Raw genomic sequence first — 23,384 nt, 5'->3', positions numbered from 1 at the left:
TACTGTATTAATTGTGGTAGGTGGGATAGGGGGTTCTTAGGGGGATCCAATATACATTGTTGATTAAGGTATGTTTCAAATAAGGATAGCTCATGACGCAAACATTTTTTAGATCTGGTTCAAGGTATTAGGTCCAAAAGACTAACTCAATAATGGGACATCCACGTGATTAAAAAGGATCAAGCGATCAATTACATATTCTTTATATATAACTTGCACTATTGTTGTAATTGGAACTTGTGGAGAGGGCACATTCTAGCCCTACAAGTATATGAGCCCAGCAAACCACTGGGCTGTACATATGTATGTTACTGTTTATTTGTTAATTTTGTATATTCAATTTAATACATTTTGTTTTTTAATTTAGTTATTTAATACTGGTTGATTACCTAAAAAAGAAGCTCATCTGGACATGCCAAATCTTACATCCACTGAACCAGAACTATAAGGGTATTCCCAAGTACAGTCTACAAACTCCAAACCCAAACTCTGGCCCTAATCAGGCATTCTTAAGTTCTGAACCAAACAGGGACAGTCCCTAACGGACTTGGCAAACAAGACCTTAAAAGGACCCCTGGCATAGCGGATATAGATGCCAATGCAGAACATGGTTTACTACACTAGCAGTGCACCATAGGATGACTGGTAAGGGTGTATTGAATACCATATAAAGCAATGTTGCCTTGCAGTAACAACTACACAAAATTATGTAAATTTAATTTAGGCTTACTGGTCACCTCCTCTAACACCTTTCACTCCCTAGAGCAATAGATCACTATTCAATCATGGTTCTGTGAAACCCTAGGGTTCTGCCAGAGCTTGCTAGGTGTAAGAGGCATTGTTCCTGTCAAGTACAGCAATGCACTGTGAGCTGTGGACCTTGTAAATAGAACAGGGGTTCCACAAAACCTGAAAGTTATTTCAAGGGTTCCCCCCATGTTCAAAAAAGGTTGCTGCAGAATTTACCCCACAAATACCCTTTCAGGTGAGCAGAAATTCCCCCTATGCTATATAGTAGCTGCATCTTAAGCATACATCATTATATTCGGAGAATGTATCTATTTTTATATGGATTCACTGATCTGATTAATCATATATCCAATGTCTGTGTGCCTGTAAATGCTCCTCCTCCTGCCACATTATTTAAAACACGATACTGTCAGAGCTGGCGTTTACCAATTACCTATAGCAATGTCAGATTCATTAGCTTTCAATTCTAAAAAAGAAAAGCATTTGCCATTTTTTTTTTCTTGCAATTTTATACTCAAAGTCCCCAAAAACAAGCCCTCTGCTACCTAAACTCAACCTCTTGTTTGCAGAAACCTATGACCTTCCAGCAGAAGCCAGAATGCAAAAAGTAAAAAAATGTTTAAATGGACTATTAAAGATTTAACCTTGGTAGATTTTGGTGGAAAATAACCTTGGTAGATTTTGTTTTCCAGAAAGTGTTATGTTAATTTACCATATGTAACCTGGAATGAGTATGACAATGTAAAAAATCCTAGTTTACAATCACAGTGTTAATAGATGACTCCAAATAGTTTTTATATATTTGAGTCGGTCTGATAATCATGTTTTTGTTTTTTCAATGCTCTCAACAAAATCATCACTTCTATGTACTCAAACAAAGCAGCTTTAAAAAGCCGAACAACGTGGTAAAAAGAAAAGGACACTTTAAAAATTCATTTGAAAAATTTCTTTCTTTCCACACTTTATTTCTTGTTGGTTCCGGCTGTATTTACAATGGATTTCCTCTACTATGCTCCCATTGTTTGTAAAACCAATTTTTGACATGGTGATTTATATTACCTGTAATTTTTTTTTTTTGAAGAGAATAAAAATTCTTGTGTAATTTTCAAGGACATGAGAGAAAAAAAAAAAAAAAAAAAAGAGAAAAAGCACAAGGCTTGCAACATACAAAAGGTGAGCTCAAACATTTTCTGACATTTTATTAAAGGCATCTTAAAAGCAGAGTGAAAAAAAAAAATTGGTCTCAACAAAATCTATTTCTCCGCCTTCCATTCCAAGTACTTAACCATATTGCCAAGTGCCTCCAAAAAGCCTTAAATACAAGGGGGGAAAAAAATAATTCCTGTCATAAAGGAATGATTTCATGACCCGATACTGTGCAGCCAGAATGAGACGCTTCTCCCATTCAGTGTCCGCCGGAATGGCACAGGCTGCATCTCAACCCTCCTAGAGCATTCTCGTTTACAATCTCCGAGCTTTCCGCGGACGGCAGCCATTGTGTGGGATGGGTGTATTATCGGTAAGGGATACCAATTCCAGTCCTCCCATTGTTAACCCTTTGATGACATGCTGAACAAAAAAAAATTTATATTTTAGAAGATGTTACTTTGAAATTTTCATAATTACAGGTGAACATGCTAGTTAGTAGTCTGTCTGCATACTCCTTAGCAGGCTCAGATATTGAGATGCATTGTCATTGGTGGTGGGGGGGTTGGCCTTCCACTGCGCCAAACAACCAAAATATTTATTGACATTTCCTTATAGGCAATTACTGCTGCTTTTTAAAAAAAAAAAAAAAAAAAAAATTCTGTCCCGCCAATAATATTAGTATATTAACAAATCTCAATCATTTGGAGGGCAACGGGGAAACATCCATATCCACTAACAAATTTAATGGCAGGTGCAAAGGATCCCAACCCAAGGTATCATAGACCTTCTCAAGACACAATCAAGCACAGGTTTGGATTTTCTTTACTGACATTATATTGGTGGTAGATAATATCATTCATTTAGTTTTATCAAATTTATTAGCTATGATTATCACCAAGATTAATACCTATTGGTAAGTCACTTTTACATTTTAACACTAAATCAACATTGTTAAATCTCTCTCTAATTGCTTTTCCTTTTTTCTCACCCTATTCATTAGGGTCTATCCCTTGCACCCTGTTAACTCGTTGCAAGAGCGATTCATTTTAATTTGATACAACAGTTGGCTCCTAATGTCTTTACTTTGCAATTGTTAGGAGACCTTCAATAATATGTTGCAAACGCCTGTTTAGTATACATACATACTTGAGCAGAAGCAAACACTGTTAGCAGTACGGTCGCCTAGAAGTTAGCACTCTGGCCTTCGTAGCACTGGGTCCCAGGTTCGAACCCCGGCCAGGGCACTATCTGCACGGAGCTTGCACGATCTCCCCATGTTTGTACGGGTTTCCTCTGGGTACTCAACTTAGACTTCCATCTAAAAACTGACCTTAGACTGTGGTAATGACATGGTAGGGGCATTAGATTTTGAGCTCCTTTGAGGGACAGTTAGTGATATGACTATGGACTTTGTAAAGTGCTGTGTAATATGTCAGCACTATATAAATACTGGATAATAAAAAAATTGTAAACTAGACTACTTTTTAGTCTAGCAACAAAGAATAAATCTAGTACTGAATACAGAAATACAATATGGTTGAAATTCATAATGCATACATTCAGAACAATTCAAATATAGACATTTAGACACAGACATGTCGAATTTAGAGAGACTTATCTAGGTCTAAGAAATAAAATCCTTAAAGTCGCCATGGTCTGTTAAACCAAGGGCCTCAAGTACAAAGAAGTGGTGGAAGATTCTGAATGAAAGCAAGATGTTAACTTGCTGCTATGGGCAATAAATGGTATTTCATGCAGATGTATATTTGACATATGAGGTGCAAGTGGTGGGTTTGTCTGAACTTACTGGTCTTCCAGGTCCCATTCCTTTTACAATGACTCTCACAAAAGAAATACCTTTATCCACCGCTTTCTGCAGAGAATAGAAAAAAAGAAAAGAAATAATACTGGGTCATAAGCATTTAATGGAAAGATCAGCAATCAAATAAGACACAGGTGCCTGAATTAAATAACAAGGGCAGGATCTCAGCACATGTTCTTTCAGACCGTCACAACTTGCCGGGCATTCCATCCACAGGAATATACAACACAACGTTAAAAAAAAAGAAGAAGAACATGGTCTAGCATGGCAAGGAAACATTCATACCGATCTAGGCAGCAATAAACAATTACACGACAAATACTGTGTGGCAAGCAGGGAGAAAATTGGCAAGGAAAATCATGGCTTACGAATTAAACCGCAGGGGTAGCAGCTTGAACAAATGGAACAGCCAGCTTCTAATCTATAAGCTTAAAATGCCTTTTAACGGAACACCTACTGACCATCAAGTTGAAAGATGCATTGTTTTTAAATGGCTTAGGGGGCCTGGAAGAGGTCCTTACGCTTTAAATATAGATGCGTTTTTTTTTTTTTTTTTTTTCTTGTCTGCACGCTTTTTATTCCTTGCATGTTATAAACCTTGTCTCGTGTGCCCTCTCCATTAGAATAAACCGTCTGGGGTTTTCCTGTAATGCAATGCATATTTCTCCGAGGTAGCGAATGGCGGTCAGACTTGGACGGCGTGTAGAAACATGAACACCTGCTGTAGCCCAGACAACTTAGTAGACAGACTAGATGTCAGCTCCCATGGAGATAAAAGACTATGGGAGGTATAAGAAAGCTGAACTGTCAGCCGGTTCAAATTTCAACACTTTCTAAAAGCAGAAACACTGTGGAAATGGACAAGCCATTTCAAGAAAGTGTGCAGGCGCTCTGAAATCACCCAGTCATCTCCGTTGTGACAAGGTATTAAACAGCTTCCTTCGGCACAGCCCTAGATCTCATCGTGATTTCAGAGCTGGATTTATAGACGTGTCGGGCAACAAAATAGAGCAGCAAGCTTACCGGTCAAAACCAAATACCGCCCAATCCCGACACACCTTTCCTTTGTTCCTGTGATCTTGTGCTTGCAATTACATAACATCATGGTTTAATTTATGGCTGGGCTCATATTATGTTTAAAGACAATAGGGCTGATTTATTAAAGCTCTCCAAGGCTGGAGAGGATACACTTTCATCAGTGAAGCTGGGTGATCCAACAAACCTGGAATGGATTTCTTCAAAGTCATTTGCCATTTGCTAGCAAATGTTTTGAGTCCTTGACCAGCAAAATAGATGCTTTAATCTGATTAGTTCCTGATCAAACATTTTTTTTCCATTATTTATACAAGTAGTCCCCGGGTTAAGGACTTCCAACATACAGACGCCTCCTAGATACAAACAGATCTTCCCTGCTCGCTGTGTGCAGAACGAGGCTTGGAAGGGGGAGGGGTCAGTTTGCATGACTTGCAAGAAATCTTTGGCTAAACATAGCTGACTTTGTTGGTGATCTTAGGGGAGAGAGCTCCTTCTGCAGCCTCTTTTATGACCAAGACAAACTCTACAGCGGTTTATTTTTGCACATCAAAGCACAACTTGCTCCTAAAGTTAATGAATGTCTAGGCTCCATGAAGATTTTTTTTTTTGCTTTGATTGTAATTAACTCACGGTGAGGATTTTTTTTTTTTACAGTAACTGACACCACACTGCCTAATAATATGTGGAGACAAACATCTGTCCTAATTGCATTCATTAAAAAATTGTACCTGTTCTGACTTACATACAAATTCAACTTAAGAACAAACCTACAGTCTATCTCATATGTAACCCGGGGGGTGGGGGGTACCTGTGTGTATATATTTCACCCAGTAGTACATCCAGTACCTCACGCTCCACCAAGAAATTATTTTCTCCCTTTTGTACCTACTTATATCATTTTCATGTAGTGTCCACAAATTCCATAACACTTTACAACCTGGTGAACAGACGCATACGTATGAACAATATGTTCAATGCACACAGAGAACCAGAGACAAAAGCAGCTGTCTCCTTTTAGCCTACAATCTGTAACAGAATACAGCAAGGCTCTCAAAGGATGATGGAGAAACAGAAGAGAAGCTGTCATGCACTAAATGAAGAATGGACCTGACATGAATCTCGGCATTCTTCTTAAGTGCATATTTTCTCTCTAGTGACACATGCTCTTGTAAATGACAGTAAATATGTTGAGAATTAATGGCAATCCAAAAGCAATGAAAGACTAGTTGAGTGGGAAGAGATGTCATGGTTGGGGTTAGCGTATGCGTGCTGTATGTAGAATGCAGCATTTGAACTGGATCTAAAGTATGCAGGTTTACACTAAACCTATGGTAAAAAGCCAATAGAAAGAGCACTGGCATGGTGACATAGCCCCACTTTATATTATAATGGTGAAAGTGAAAATTGTTTAGAATTTAGAACCAAACCTGAGAAAGGGGAATCCCTTTAAAATGCAACAGGATGCATGTTAAGACATAGACTAAACAGTGTTCTCCCTAGCCCACCACCCGGCACTTTTCAGTAATCACCTAGTTGTTTTTGAGTGGTTACTGAAGAGTTGGGTAACAATACAGAGGCTACTACCCGCCTACAATTTTTTCCCACCAAGCTTAAAAAAAAGTTAGGTCTAGGTTGAACACTGACTACATGTTGATAGGAACCCCGGAGACATTTTAAGCTGGTCCTCATTTCTGGATTTTTTTTTTATGTGATTTAATAGGATAGCAATATTATAAAGTCTGTTTGTATCAATTACTGTTATCATCTAAGTTTTTATTCATTTTATTTGCTTTTTAGTGTATCACAAAGATTCCCAAAGCCATGGATAACTTTTTGTGTAAGATGAAGTTCTTTTATTTAGGAATCAAGTTACTCTGTAACAGGACTGTATCCTTTCTTTTTACAACACAAGTGCTGTCATAATGTAAATATTCAAGGCTATTAAAGAGAAATGGACCGCTACATTAAATGCACAAATTTAGGTCCCCAGAAGCTTTTTGCCATAATCCATAGCGCATTCACGCAAGTTCTTCAGGGCAGGGTCCTCTCCTCCTTATGCGTCACCGTCTTGTCATTTGCAACCCCTATTTATTGTACTGCACTGCGTAATATGTTGGCACTATATAAATCCTGTTTAATAATGGCGGACTTACCATATTAAGTCTTCAGAGTCTCCGCTGGTTGGCTCAGGGTGATTGAATTTCTTGTCTTTGGCACAGAGTTGTACCTAGACTGTGCACCGAGCTGACTATGCATGAAAAACCGCTAACAGGTACGGAGAAACTTCTAGGGCAGAAGATACATCACAATATCTTTTTATCATTAAAAAAAAGGATGCCCGTAAGCACCTTTTTATTGGACTTCCACTTAGAAAAAGAGGGTGGAGAATATGCCCAGGAATAAAAGTCCTTGACTCCATTTTCTAAACACTGGGATCATTCATTCATTCATTTAACCTTCATGCTCAACCACCAATTCCAAGGCTTTTAACTGCTTGTGGTCCTGGCAACGGCAACTATTGGCACCAGAATCACTGGCCAATATTAATAACTGACGTCCGGTGCAAAGCACAGATTCCTAAGTTTCCCCCTTTTACACAGCTCTAAAAATGGCTATTCAAGCACATCTATGAAGGTTCTATACAAAACTGCATACCGCAATATATAGGAAACCCAGTGACAATTGCAACTATCTCTGTAGTGCCGACTTGAATCTCCAATATACCAAACTGTCAGGACAAGCATATAATATAGGTTGCCTAAAAAAAGGAAATCAAAGAAAATCTCCTACAATACAGCAATAAAGGCGCTAAAAGGCAAAAAAAAAGTAAATCAAAGAGCTGCTTTTCATAATGGAATAAAATGCTAGAAGACGTCTTCCAACAAAAACCAAAAGAATCAGCAAGAAACGTCATTTTATTGACAGGGACAAAAAAGGGGAACTAATTAGTGCAATAATATATGCTGCCAACTGTGCAGCTAAATCAAATAATTAAGAAGTGGCACAAACACAATAGAAACCTCCGGTAATACTGGATTGTTGAACACCTGTACCTACTGTAATGTGCCAAACGAGAAAAGGAATTTCCAATGACAGAGGAATAAGGAGGATGATTAGCGCACACTTGTTAGACATTTTTCAGACCACTCTAGTTTGGTTTTAAAGTGGACAAAAGTCCAGCTTTAAAAATGTGTGATCAGGCAGAACTTTATTGCAGAAAGGAACCGGGGATGTTCCTTGCATTCTTACCTTCCGGATCGCCTCCCAGCTACCCTGTTTCCCCTATAATAGTGCACTGTCTTATATTTTTTGAAATGCAAAAATATGCCCTAGGTCCTATTTTCAGGGGGGATGTCTTATTTTTCCATGAAGAAGACTACAGTACACATTTATTGTTGAAAACTACTCCTCATGTGCCATTCATTGTCCCCTTCTGATCACTCTGTGCCATTGATTGTCCCCTTCTGATCACTCATGTGCCATTGATTGTCCCCTTTCTGATCACTCATGTGCCATTGATTGTCCCCTTTCTGATCACTCATGTGCCATTGATTGTCCCCTTTCTGATCACTACGGTATGTGCCATTGATTGTCCCCTTCTGATCACTGGCTCACTTTTTTCTGGCTTCTACAGCCGGGTAACAGACTCCGTTAGGGCAGGGATCAGCAGCTTGCTTGTCCTTTGAAGTTACTTTCAGTTTCACTCTGCACTGCAGCCAGAATAGAGGAGTCACAGAGGCACACAGTATCAGGTATCGAGGATGCCTTATTTGCGGGGGGTGCTTTATTTTAATTGTTAGAGCAAAAATCGGGGGGTGGCTTATTTGATGGGGATGCCTTATCATCGGGGAAACACGGTATCAAAAATTGCTAAGCACGTGTGCAGCTCAGCACTGGTTTCTGGGATACCCAGCACATCCCGGCCTCACCTGCAGTTGCAGGGACTGAAAAACTCCCACACGCCAGAACAGATTTCATATAATCCCACCCAGCCAATCAAAATGGGATAAGATTTCAAGAATGAAGAAGACATTGTAGAAATGGGACACATGAGCATAACAGGGCTTAGTTTTAAAAGTACCCCCCCAAAAAAACATAAAAACCCTTATATTCATAAATTAGCTAATATAACTTACTAATAACTTCTTACCACCCAGCTTAAAAAAATTTCTGGATTGAACACTGCTGTATATATCATGATACCACTTGATTCAGGAAACCTTACCCAGAGGTGTCCAGCTCCCTCCAGCCCGAGTGCCATTGGTAGATAATTTTATACACATTTTTATAGACCATAAATTTGAAATACTAAAACTGTGTGTGGATCCTGGTTCTCAAGGACTGGAGCTGGACAACCGTTGTATAGCCCCCCCCCCAGGCATGTTTACATTCACCCGCATCTGCTCCAAGTATGTGCCACTCTTGTGGTAGTTTAGATTGTAAACTCTTTGGGGCACGGTCCTCTCCTCCTCCAGGGTCTGTCTGTCATTTGCAACCCCCTATTGTACAGTGCTGTGTAATATATGGGCACTTTACAAATACAGAATAATAATCTTAAAATTAATCTTAGTTTTTCCTGCTAGTGTTAGATCGCCTTCATACTGAAAAATCTGCCCCTTTTGAACCATTTTTGTAATAGAAAGGTCTACATCATCATGTTCTCTTTCCCCGTCTTTACCTTAAGGTGTACATATGAAGCTGCTGCAGTCTTCCCTCGTGCACCAATTTATGCCCAGACTCTTAAGACAAAGTAATACAAATAAAACAAAGTGCAAAGTGCAATAATTGTCGTTGCAAGGGATCTTTCACTATCAAACAACAAAAGAACGATGAACGATGCATGAACGAGTGCTATACATACAGCATCGTTGTGCTCTAAGGAGAAGGGAGAGTGACAGAGTGGCAACCCCCTGTGCTCTCTGCCCCTTCCCTTTTATTATGATTGTTCGCTGCTCATCGTTCATGGACCTGCCAGGACGGATCCATTAATGAGGAGCGCTGTGCACGCACCAGATTTTCATCCAATATCAGCCCTGAGCCGATTATCGGACGAGAATTATCTGACGTGTACAAAGCCTTAACCTACCCTATCTTTTCAACTTAAGGACTTGACACAGTATTCCATATGAGATCCAAACAAATCTTTACACAGTAGAATCATAACTTCTTTACTCCTGCTGGAGATCCTGTATCCTTTCATTGTTTAAGGCTGCTCTTCTAAGACAAATATTCAGAAAAAAAAAAAACAGCTTTTCTGCCCATCTAAGTTGGTCAAATGTGCCTGAAACAGTGACTGCTTTTGGTGGAAAGAACTGTCAGAGCAATACATTATATAAACTGTGCATATAGCCATACACACAAACTGAACACAATCTGCATCCAACATATATTTCTAATCTGCAACTGTGCAAGTTTCCTCCGGGAAATCTACTTTGCTGCCACAATGTAAACACCACACTGGTAGGTTAATTACACCTGGCAAACGTGGCTCTGCCTATGCATATAGTAGGGGTTGCTCTTCAGGAGCAAACAATGATGAGTTATACTTTTTCTGTATCATGCTGTGCAAAAAACAGATTGTAAACCTTACAAAACGTTCTGTAATTCTCTTGCCTGGATTGTTTTTTCTGTTTATTTATAATGCTCTAACTAAGAATCAAGAGTGAGATCCAACAGCAAGACATACTTGGCAGAGTCAGGGGATACATGCCCAGACCTATAACACTGATGGTGGTAAAGACCGACTTCTGGATCTGATAAAAATGCAAACTGGGATCAGGTAAAATCCACTGCTTTGATTTCCGAATGAGAAACGATGGCAGAATTGGCAATAAATAGAATTCGGGGACAAAAATAGTAAAAAAAAAAAAAATAGAAAGAATAGAAAGGCTAGATTGGACTTTGCTAAAAAACATCTAAAAAAGCCAGCACAGTTCTGGAAAAACATTTTTTGGACAGATGAAACCAAGATCAACCATTACCAGAATGATGGCAGGAAAAAAAAAGTATGGAGAAGGGGTGGAACAGCTCATGATCCAAAGCATAGCACATCATCTGTAAAACATGGTGGAGGCAATGTGATGGCCTGGGCGTGCATGGCTGCCATGGCACTGGGACACTAGTGTTTATCCAAGATGTGACACAGGACAGAAGCAGCCGAATGAATTCTGAGGTGTTCAGAGACATACTGTCTGCTCAAATCCAGCTAACAGAACCAAAATTAGAAAAAAATTGTCCCTGTCCAAATATTTATGGACCTAACTGTATCAATAAGGAATATATAGGTGTACATGTAATATCTATGCATACATAAGTATATTAGACAATTATATATTCAAGAACAGTCATGCAGAAAAAAAAGAGGCTAAATATGTTTTTGTAACACAGTCAGTGCAAAAAGACAAAAATTGAAGTCAGTAGCTGTGTTTAGGTGTAAAGATATGGTAAATGGTTAGGATAAGTTAGTAAAATCTGGTTTAAATCTATCTATATAGATACCTCTCAAAATCTCATCACATGCATGGCTCCAAGACTTTTCTAGAGCTGCCCCGGCTCTCTGGAATGGTCTTCCTCATCCCATTCTTCTCGCTCCTACTTTCTGCTCATTTAAGAGCCCTGAAACCCATCTTTTCATACACGCCTACCAGTCTTCTGTCTCTTAATCCCTCACTACTTCCCTCCACTCCATATCTCCCCTACTATTGTGTGCTGCTTCCCCCACCTCTTTAGATTGTAAGCTCTTCTGGGGGGGGGGGGTCCTCTCCTCCTTCTGTGTCACTGTCTGTATCTTTTTGTCATTTACAACCCCTCTTTAATGAACAGTGCTGCGTAATATGTTGGCACTATATGGTTTATTAATATTAGATCAGTGTTTGTTACACCCCTTGCACAATTCTGTAAAGTATTGTAATCAGAAGTAACCTGTACAAAAATCAGTAGCAAATCCCTCCCCATCCTAAATCATGAAAAAATATATATATGAGCAATACACAAATCTCATTTTAATTTTATTTTAGTATTGCACACCTGCTCTGAATTACCCGTTTTCATTTGTATTCAGCTGCTGATTAATGCCACCAGAAAAAGTTTCCAGGACACATTGAGGGTAACATAAAATAATCATTTTGGTACCGGTGAACACAGAGATCACAAAGGCTTTTTATGTAACGGTGAACAGAAAACTCTGATGGGTTTATCATTTCACAGGCTTGTCCTAATTAGTTTTATTTTGTGAAGTGAAACACTGTGACCTGCCTGTGCTGCTAATCAAGCTGGGAAATCTCTGCAGGAAGAAAGAAAACAGACTACACAGTGCCTGCACCAGGGCTGCTGACAACACTGGGTTGGTGCTGCCACCTAGTGGAAGCTGAGGCTGAAACATTTAAATTTTACACAACAACACAAAGGGATTCGTTTCTCAAAGATTTCTTTTTTTTTTACGGTGGCAATCAGTGACTGATTCTTGTGCCACAATTACCCTACATTTATAATATTCTCATTTGCCAGTCTATTGACCTTCATCGTGACCACTGGTTCTAAGAAATGTAAAGGTTACTTTATCATTATTATATAGCGCCAACATATTACGCAGCGCTGTACATTAAATAGGGGTTGCAAATGACAGACAGTGACACAAGAGGAGAGGACCCTGCCCAGAAGAGCTTACAATCTAGGAGGTGGGGGAAGTATCACACAATAGGAGGGAGGAATAACTATCAGAGTGATCAATGTATTAAAAACAGATTACAATGTAATCTGCTTTTAAATTTCCTGCCAAGCCACGATTCCCCGGCGTACCGACGCTTCACACGTCACATTGATCACACCGGAAATGTGATACAGAAGCCGGCCAGGGATCGCTGCGGACGCCGCTGGATTGAGGGGAGCAGGGAGGAGTGTGGCTCAGGGCTACCACTTTTGGTATGTAAAACTCACCCCGAGCCACAATCAGGAATACTGCCAAGGTGGTTAAGAGACAGAAGAAGATGGGTAGGCAAGTTTGAAAAGATAGATTTTAAGTGATCTTTTAAATGGGGAGAAAGTAGGAGCAAGCTGAATAATGCCACTAATAAAATCACATATAAAACAGCAAAAGTGGAAATTGGAGTGTTTAAAAGAAAACCCCACTGATCCCCATTGCAGCCAATTCCATTCCAATTCCAAAGTGATGCAACTAACTGGCGATCAAACTAATTGTCCTTGATAAATAAGACCCCAAGTTATAGAAAGATAATATCCAACACTAAAAACAGCAGCAATGCTCCAGTACACAACTGAACCTGTAGAATATTAGGGGCTATTTCAGCAAAACAAAAATTAATGATCGCAGTGGACCGGTCACTGAGAAATTATGAAAGCAGCCATTGCAGAACTAATTGTAAGGAATGCCGACTGCCTAGATGTAAAGCTGATTCACCAAGTAATTGTAGGTGACTTAGGCAGGTAGCAGAGAACACAGGGGCAAGTCTGCTTTAAAAAGTAAGGTAAATGGATGCTCTCTTCTAAAGATCACATACCTTTACATGGTCTCATAATGGTGCCATTGATTAGATTTCCCTTCCTGTTTGTTCTTAGAACTTTTCTGTTGCAATCAATAAAAGATTCTCTTCACTGCCTTCTCCCTACGGAGTAATTATTATATAGTCATTCACTCCTTTTCACCAAGCTCTTTATTAGGAGTGTAGATTGTAAGCTTTTCTGGGCAGAGTCCTTTCCGCGTCCTGTTATGGTTTGTATCCATCTGTCATTTGCAAACCCTATATAATGTACTGCGCTGCGTCATATGTTGGCGCTTTATAAAAAGAGTTTGTTAAAAATATTATTAATTATTATTAGGATGATTAATGAAGCAACAAGTGGGATCACTGCATGTACATAGGTATGGGAGGGCTTACTGCAAATATTATCCTTCAGCCACAGAATATGTACAGATGCTCCTCAGTTAATGACCAGGTTCCATTTCTGAGCCCCTGACATTAAGCAAATTTGTAATTAAGTGAGGAGCATAGTATAGACCGGGTCTGCAGCGCAATGCCCGTCAGTGACAAGCCCATTGACTGTCTGCAGACTGGACAATAAGAGGCATGCGGAGAAGACCGAAGAGGAGACTCTGCGTGGTTGTACACAAGTAGCCGGTCGTAAGTGCAGGCGGTCTGTAAACAGGCAAGTTGTAAAATGACGAATACCTGAAGTAAAGATGGCAGTACCCTTGTCAGGGATCCAGCAGTTATTGCAGTGCTCAGCAGATGGTCTAATATGGTCCAGAAAACTTTGCTTTAAATGAGATGTGGTCAAGAGCAGGTTATGGGCTTATTTGTGACTACAAATTTTAAAGTAAAACTAAAGTCCTACATAGCAAATTTATGATTTAGGCATGGGGTTTTTGTAGTAAGGACAGGCAATGTCCTTTCTGCAATAAATACTCTTTATTGACCTGATCACAAGGCAGCTTTCCAGTTTCAATGAGAGCGCACACACACACACACACACACACACACACACACACACACACACACACACACACACACACACACACACACACCTATGCTTCCTGTCTGTTTGTTACTTTTAACTCGATTATTAAAAAGATCTCCCATTTTTGTGGGTGGCTTGCCTAGGTGTTTATAGCTGGAACGTTAGCATAGACTTTGCAAAGACAAGGCATGCATTTTGCTAATGCTAGGGATGACGGGACATGCATGAGATGAGATGAGATGAGATGAGATGATGAACTTCACAGTACTCGCAGAAACGGTACAGAGGGATGCTGAGATATAAACACTTGAGAGCATATTGGACTTTAAATATATATTAGAGATTGTTTTACCAATCTGATTGTATTAAATAAAACAAAAAAAAGACGATCACTTTATTCTTTTTTAAGACTTACAGTGGCTGCTGCTAACCCAGCTGCCTGGGCTGCTACTGAAGAACTTTTCTTGGCATTCCTGAAGCCTTCGGTACCGCACGACGTACGAACTAAAGACTTGTAGTCAAAGCTTGTGACTTGAACATGGGTGCTGCAACACAGAAATGTGTACATGTAATAAAGTCCATTCAAATTAAGTCTGGAAGCATTACAGCAGCAGAACACAAAATACTCTGAAGGCATTTAAAATTTCAAGGTATTTCAAAGGTAAAATGATCAGAGAAATACAAATTTCTTCAAAGTAACAATCACAGAATCATTTTTCAGATTCCTGTACATATCTCCACTAGTGACTGGTTATCTATAAGGTTTACATCAACCCTCTGCCATTTAGAATTCAACATTTTCTGTAAGGTCTGTGCAAGAAGCATTTCTGAACTTCCATGAAGAAAACAGGACTGGGACCCATTATTTTTCTTTGTAAAATTTCATTGTTTTGTTACGCATTTCAATTAAACACTTAGATTATTCCATCAACAGCTCACACTGTGCGGCACGCAGGGAGGCAGCCCGTTCCCCATTCCTCTCCAGCATGGCAGGCTGCATTACATAGCAGGACATGGAAAGACAAATGTATTACGGCTGCTCGCAATTCAAACAATATTGATTGCTATTCATTAGGTACCTTTCACTTAACTGGTGTGTGGTGTGCAGGCCCAGAAGGACGAACCCCAGCGCTCAGCTTGAGGCTGATGACTGAGATGGCAGCCATGTGTTTACTGAACGCAGCCATCTCCCATCATTATGACAATGTGAGACATCCACTACATCATATACAGCAACACTGTGCAAGTCTCTGCAAAAAATACAGTTTTTTGGTCCTATCTTTCCAAATGCAGAAAACCTGGCAACTATTTAAAGCAACCAGTGCCACTGTAATATGTTAAAAAATAACCTATTATACTTTAATGCATTTATCTCTCCACCTTGATATTTTTAGAAATAGTGCTGCTCTATGGATTTGGGCTGATGGCAAAATTGGACAAAACATGCAACATTTGGCATGGATTTGTAAGAATTGAATAAACCTGAGAGGAGTCGCTGTTCACTGTGTATGTTAATAAACAGGCAATTTATAACCAATTGTTGGTAATGGAACATCAGACTGCAAATCTAGTAAGGTATACAGCAGCCAGAGGTTCCATTATCTGGTGATTACCAGCCAATAGGAACACAAGGTTTGCAACAGGCAATGTTCCCTGGTGAAGGTCAGTAGGATTTTTTTCAACAGGGATCCACAGACTGTAATATACATTGTATGAAGATGTGCAATATGGCAATTCTGTAGCCAACAAGTGCTCCTATTGTGTATGTATATATATATATATATATATATATATATATATATATATATGCCTGAACATTATTAGCAAGGCTTGCTGCTTATGAGAAATCCAGAACAGATTTATATTCCTATCTGTTCTCCTACTGAACATTCTATCCTGGTGATAACATTACAGGCTGTAGACCGATGTTTCTCTACCTTTTTAACATGAGGGAAACCTTGAAATAACTTTCACAGAACACCTTCTGCAATTCCTATACGCACAGCACAGTTTTTCCCCCCAGCCCCTTTTAGCTGGGCGCACCACCCGGCACTTCTCAGTAAGCACTTAGCTGTTTTTAGGTGGTTACTGAAATGTTGGGTCACAATACAGGGGCGTCCACCTGCCTAAGCTTTTTTTTTTCCCAGCTTAAAAAATATTATGGGGAGATTCCTGCAGTAAATTAGCATGGTAGTCAGTGGGAGGACTGCCACCCTTACAGGTAACCAAAATTATCAATGATGTAAATAATCTGACCCTAGAGAAATAAATTGCTTATGGTTTATGGAACCCCTAGCAACCTCTGGAAGAACCCTGGTTGAGAACAACTGCACTAGGGAGTGGAAAATTGTGAGGGAAGGGACCAAATTGTCATTTACAGATGCAGGTTGGTTTCCAGCTACTGTAAACATACAACATATACACATTGTTGCATGCATTACAGTAACACGCAGTGACATGTAATACAACCTTTAGACCTGTTAATGCAACATAAATTATTAAAAAATAAGCAACTGCCATAGTTGGCACTTGGAAGAGCCCTTTATTTACCAAGGCTGTTCCAACCAATCAACAAATTAAATTCTTAATACCTGTTCCAGCCTCCCCTCCTCAATGATATGGAGTGTCTAAAATGTTGTAACATTAAGAGTTTAAAGCAGTGTTTCTCATCCAGGGTTCCTCCATAGGCTGCTAGGGGGTTCCTTAAGCAATGAGCAAATGGAGCCCCTCAGGTCAGTTTAGGTGACACCAATGATCTGTAAGGGTGGCATTATTCCCACTGAGCACCACTCTAATGTACTGTGAATATAAGTTCTTTCAAGGGGTTCCCTGTGTTAAAAAGGTTGAGAAACTCAACATCACCAAATCTAAGTAAGCTGCCATGGCTGACCTAGTTCTAAGAAATCTCGCTTGGTGTTCTGATCCTTTGCCTTGAATACCTTCTGAATCACTGACTCAGAATGATGATGCAGCTCCGCTGTTCATTGGCACACAGTTATCCGGATGCTTGTTTCCTGTGTACCACTGACACTACTAAAAACAAAAGATCAGATTTAAATCCAGGCAGTTACCATTCTTAACGACAAGTTCAGCAAAGGCAGCTTCAGTTTTGGGGGAAAAAAAGGATACTGTATATTGTGTTTACAAACTCAAAGTCTAATACGAAGCATATCACAGGTTGGAATATGTTTACACTGCTCCAAAACTAGGACAGGCAGATGACAGCCTAGGGAGCAGAACATCTTCACTTGAGTGTTGTATCCCAGGCTGTCATCTGCTTGTCCTGGCGTCACTTCTTGTACATTGAGGCAGGTCACAGTATGGTGTCTGTTGAGTGTTCTTGTTATCTGCAAAGTGTTTCCATTTATTTTCCCTCCTGATCGAAGGAGGAGAACAAATCAGCACTATTCCCTGGGAACTACAGTCTGTGATATGCCACTTATAAACACGTGCAATATAGTGTACCATCTGCCTACAGCTATGCACACACTTGAAATATTTGTCAGTGAAAATAATAGATTCTGGTGATAGCAGAATAAGCAAGCAATGTGCAGACATTGCTGCTCATTTCTTTGAAGAGAGTGAAGGGAGATGCAGCAAAATGCCTACAGCTTCCCTCACCTATTCCTATAGAACAGTGGTCATTAGCTGCCAAATGTCAGTCATTTTGAGATTCCATAGAACAGATCACTTCGTGGCAGCTGTACAGATATTAGATTGTCATCTCAAATGACAAGACTGCATGCAAAGACAGACTGTCATTATGTTATGTGTGATCTTTGATTTCTTATCATTTCTATGAAATAAGAAAAACTATTCAGCTTAGGAAAGTCAGAGTTCACACCTATTCTAGGTTAGCAATTCATAGTATTGAAACTACGGAAACATCAGGACAGCCATTGGCATTTTCAAAACGCATCAGCAATGGCAGCCTACATTTTCCCTAAAAAGCTTTAACTTGTGCAGTGTACACAGATATAACTGTCCCTGGAAACAATCTTTTGTGATCGTTGGAAGAAATGAAAGAGCACTGAGTACTTGTTCAGTTCTATGAAGAAGGGAGGGAGAATTTTATGGTGAACAACGGCACATTAAAGTGACTCTGCTGCCTAAATAATTGTCCATATAAAGTTGTTGCTTGTAAGGAAGCAAATCAATACTCACCTTTCCCACGCCTTGCGCCAAAGAACACCAATCTGATGCAGAGATCTCAAACCCCAAAGTCAATATGGGTGATCTGTGGCCCCTACAGTATTAGTTGAAATGTTATATATCTCTCAGGGACTCCAGTGGTGAGACTTCTGCACTTCAGTTCCCTCTTACCCTGTTGGATACCCAATTAATTTCATAATATGGAGACTATGGGCCTGATTTATTAAAGCTCCCCAAGGCTGGAGAGAATACACTTTCATTAGTGAAGTTGGGTGATCCAGCAAACCTAAAAATGGATCTGGTCCAGGATTCAAAACATTTGCTAACAAATAGCAAATGACTGAAGAAATCCATCCCAGGTTTACTGGATCTCCCAGCTTCACTGATAAAAGTGCATCTTATCCAGCCTTGGAGAACTTTAATAAATCAAGCCCAATGACTGTGGTAACACCCCATGGAGGACAGGACCAGAGACACAAACTCATTGCTAGAACCTGACCCCCCCGACCAATTTAAGGTGTCACCACTCACCAGACCCAACCCCATCCACTGATAAATGAGTTTTGGGTATAGCAATCCTTCAAATGTCATAAAAATAAACTTGTTTAATGCTCAATAGAAAATTTTTCATACAGGACTGTTCTCACTTACTTGTTGTATGTGGCTTTTATATGGACGATTGGCAATTCGTCATATTTTTTTCCACCCCACCGTAAAGTGCTGGACTCCCCAGGCAGAGGTGGCACCAGGCTGTAAAGAATAACAAAAAATAAACATCTAGATAGCTTTTCAATTTTTTCCCCTTGTTTATGAGCGAGTTTGAGGGCCTGTCACTTGATTGGCTAGAACAGCTCCCCCCGGCCGCCACCACCACTTCCTGCATCCCAATGCCCTATCATATGCTGCACACAGGGAGAATAAGCACCTGTGCCTCTGAGGGAAGTAAACCCCTGCATTAGGAGAGACTAAAGGGGAAGAAAAAGAAGATGGGGTGGGAAACTATGTAAGGAAGCAGAATGGAATTGCAAATATTTTTTCTTAGCTCATTTGAAGACCAAAACAAAGGCATCAAATACATTTCTACATTTTAAAATGTTTTACAACAGCGGTCACCAACCGGTGGTCCACGGCCCTGGCAGATGTGTCACCCAGCGGAGTCAGAAGGACCCCCCCAGGGGGGGGGGGGTGCACCGGCCAGAGCTGCAGACCATGTCCCCCGTATGGATCGCAGGCGGGCTCTGGCATCATGACGTCACTCTGGGGGAAGTTTCTTCCTCTTTGAGTGACACACGGCTACCGCGCATGCGTGGTCTGGAGTCTCTAAATTTACTGGTCTGTGAGGTCCAAAAGGTTGGCGACCACTTCTTTACAATATACATACAGTCATTTGTATTCTCCCCAGAATTTTTTTTAAGCTGGGTGGGAGGAAGTGTAGGCGGGTGGCAGCCCCTGTATTGTGACTCAATATTTCAATAACCACCTAAAAACAGCTGGGTGGTCACTGAAAATTGCCAGGTGGTGTGCCCTGCTGGGGAGAACAATTGTCAATACTGCACAAATAAACATGACCGAGGATTCCGAGAGCTAAATGGATTCCTAATATTAGAGCATGGCCTGTCTTGCAGTTAGCTTTGCCTATATGAACATTTGTATAGAGCTTGCATAGAACATTGGGTGTATATTACTGCCTAAGTTACTGAGCTCCGTAAACAACAATTTTTTACCAGGAAAGGAGTTAAGAAGAACATCGTTTTCTGCAACCCCCAGGCATGCAAACTGGCACTATTCAGTAACCGCCTGGATGTTTTTGGATGGTTACTGGAAAGATGGACAATACAAAGACGCTGGAAAAGTGGAGGGGGGGGCGGGAGGTGACAAATATAGGGGTTACTGGATACTTATGGCATAAACAACTGGGAACACAAAATTTGTCACGTTGCCCTGAGCACGAGACTACAGCCCCAACGCAACTGAAAAATCTGTGGAGAAAACTGAAAAGGAAAATGTAAAAAAAAAAAAAAAGCTGTACATAAAAGCTACAATATTATAAATTATATTATAAACAGGACTTTTATAGCGCCAAAATATTACACAGCGCTGTACAATAAATAGGGATAACAAAGAGCAATATGCATACAAATCGAGTGTTGCTTGAATCCCTTAGGATTTCCCTGCCCCTTCTTCTGGTAAACGGAATATTTTGGGTGATGAAGGAGCAAACAGGAACGAAAAAAAATCAATATATAAAATGCTACATCTTTAGAAACATTACAAGCTTACCTAAAGTTTGAGTCATTTTCAGCAACGTTGGCTTCACTTGCAGCATTCTGATATCTCTGCCCACTCACAAATAGAGTTCGGAACCAGGATGTTTTTAATGTTCTGAGTGGAAGAAAAAAAACAGCGGTCACTTAATGTATCCCAATAGGTGCACAATGGGGGTGCAATGCAAAGCGTGGCTGATAAAGCACATGGGAATATGCCCATATTACACCAGGGCTCTATTTATAAATCTGTGAATCTGACATTTCCTGGTGGGAATCAATTAGTGCCATTAAAACACTTAACACTGTACTCCCCCATCTGCAACACTAACCACTTAATGATCACCCGGAGCCGAACCACCCTGCAAGGCATGATGGGAAACAAGTCCAAGGCTATAACCTCTGTTCTAAGAAATTGGCTTTCTTCTTCCGGGTTCTTCTTCCTACCTCACGCAATCTCACACTGCGCAAGCATGAGATCGGCAATTTGTTTCTTCGATTAATGAAAGTGCTCCCCTGATCTTGAGATGTGGAGAAGCAGCAGCTAAGATCCCGGGATGCGCGACACATGGTCACCAACATCTTCTTCCCGGTTCTTCTTCATACGTGACCCGATCTTGCATGCATGAGATCGGCAATTTTTTCTTTAATTAATGAAACTTCTCTCCTGATCTCGGCATGCGGAGAAAGAGCACCCAGAGCCTCCCGGGATGCATGACTTAGGTACACCAGGTGGCTCTGTGCTCCCATTCTGAAACCCGGAGCTGAATCCACATTCTGGGTCAGTGATTCAGAAGGAATTATTGGCCGAGGATCAGAACACCAAGCAGGCTATATATACTATAGAACCAGGGTAGAGATGGCAGCTTCTATAATCCCCAGCATGCAGCTTATTGGGATATGTGACCTGGGTATTATTATTAAACAGTATTTATATAGCGCCAACATATTATGCAGCGTTGTACAATAAATAGAGATTGCAAATGACAGACAGTGACAAAGGAGGAGGAGAGGACCCTGTCCAGAAGAGCCTATAATCTAGGAGGTGGGGTAAGTATCCCATAAAAATTATGGGAAATCCAAAAATCTACAGCTGCCCCCGGAAGAGGTGCGGGACTGCTAATGGGGGCTCCTGATCAATAGGGGTTTTTCCCTAAATTTTTTCTAACTTCCTGTTGCTTGAAATCTATTGAGAAAACAATTAATCTCAATAAGAAGAAACAAGAACACATGAGAAGATTTTTATGTAAATTATTTAGATCAATCCACTGCACATTACTCCATGCTCTTATTATGTGTTCTTGTTTCTTCTTATTGAGATTAATTGTTTTACTTTGCAAGTGAATGCAATGTGAAACCAAATGAATTGCTGCATTCATTTGGTTTCACAGCACATTCTCTGGCACAGTAAAACAATTAATTTAGCAATAGCTCTATGATAATTCCTGATGATAATAATAATCCTGATATGTCCTGATGATAATAATAATCCTGATATGTCCTGATTATTGAGTTTACCTGTCAGTATAAACTCTGCTGGGTCCACTCATAGGCTGCTGTTTAATAGACACGAGTGATGCCGCTACTACAATTCCCGGCATCATTTGCGTCTATAAAATGCGGGGCCACACAAAGGTAGAGAGGCCGCTGGTCTAGAGACACGAGTGATGCTGGGAACTGTAGTAGTAGCATTGTACTTGCGTCTATAGAACAGCAGCTTAATATGAATTGCAGCTGGCCCGCCGTTACTACGGATTGCAGTAATGGCAGGCCAGTTGCTATTCATATTAAGAATTCTTTTGGGGGCCAAAAAAAAAAGACGTGCTGGGCCAGAGTTTGACACCCCTGGCCTAGGCGATCGAGAATGAATGGAAGCGCAGAGCCTAGCGGGATACCTACGTCACATCTCAGGCATGCGCAGAAGGAGCCCTTTTGTCAAACGGAAAAGGAATTGCTGATTTCGCACATGCGCAGTGAGATCGGCAAACTTTTTTCCCAGCTACGTCACCAGATCTCGCGCCTGGGTCGGTAGGCTTAGGAGTAAGTACCCGGAAGAGGAGAAGATGGTGCCGCCCTAAGGACAGATGCCGGGATGACACCGGACCCGATGGAAGACACCTCCGGACCATTAAACAGCCCTCCAAAATTTAAGATAAGGGTGTTTTTGTTTGTATAGGGGACTTTTGAGTTTAGTTCCTCTTTAACTGGCCCCAAAAATGGACCTTAGCTTGTGATAATGACATATGACTGAGACATTAGATTGTGAGCTCCTTTGAGGGACAGCTAGTCACATGACTATTGACCTTGTACAGCGCTGCGTAATATGTTGGCGCTATATACTGTGTAATAATATTAAGGCCAGGTTCACATCATACTATGATTAATAATAATAATAATAATAATAATAAAATAATAATAAACAGGATTTATATAGCGCCAACATATTATGCAGCGCTGTACATCATATGTCTACATATACAACATAAAAACAAGGAGTTTCAGCATTACCATACACTGTATATATTTGTTAAGTCCCTCCTTGCCAGAGCTGTCTTATTCTATGCTGCCTGTCACTCACCCGCTTGCCTCCAGCAGCCCCCGCGCTGCCCCCCACACCGCACCATTCATCTCTCCCGGTACTCTCAGCTCAACACTGCAAGGTCACATGGAATAAACCATCCTATTATTCGGCGCGGGGAGAACCAAATATGACTGAAACTCATAAAAAAAACTTCGAG

The 23,384-nt window shown here is 40.4% G+C and overlaps 1 protein-coding gene across 1 annotated transcript; it reads right to left on the bottom strand.

Moving 5' to 3' along the window:
* Window positions 1-1,924: 1,924 nt before the first annotated feature.
* On the bottom strand, window positions 1,925-23,325 carry MRPS11 (mitochondrial ribosomal protein S11). The gene is made up of 6 exons (XM_072402707.1): window positions 23,225-23,325; window positions 20,663-20,764; window positions 19,034-19,132; window positions 14,646-14,775; window positions 3,707-3,772; window positions 1,925-2,319 (listed from the first exon to the last, which is right to left on the bottom strand). The coding sequence occupies exons 1-6, from the start codon at window positions 23,272-23,274 to the stop codon at window positions 2,212-2,214; spliced, it is 555 nt and encodes a 184-aa protein (XP_072258808.1). The 5' UTR covers window positions 23,275-23,325; the 3' UTR covers window positions 1,925-2,211.
* Window positions 23,326-23,384: the final 59 nt, after the last annotated feature.

This window comes from Pyxicephalus adspersus, chromosome 2 (genome assembly GCF_032062135.1).
Source record: "Pyxicephalus adspersus chromosome 2, UCB_Pads_2.0, whole genome shotgun sequence".
Classification (NCBI taxonomy): domain Eukaryota; kingdom Metazoa; phylum Chordata; class Amphibia; order Anura; family Pyxicephalidae; genus Pyxicephalus; species Pyxicephalus adspersus.
Note: the sequence above shows the minus strand (reverse complement) of the source record. Positions and strands in the feature narration are given on the sequence as shown.

Bases quoted from the DNA above. Each gene is read 5' to 3' on its own strand.
- MRPS11 (XM_072402707.1), bottom strand. From the start codon at position 23,274: ATGAATGGTGCGGTGTGGGGGGCAGCGCGGGGGCTGCTGGAGGCAAGC. The intron at 19,133-20,662 runs GTAAGCTTGTAA...TATTCTTTACAG, and splicing joins GAAAATGACTCAAACTTTAG to CCTGGTGCCACCTCTGCCTG. The intron at 2,320-3,706 runs GTAAGTTCAGAC...TTTTTTGTTCAG, and splicing joins GAATGGGACCTGGAAGACCA to CATGTCATCAAAGGGTTAAC.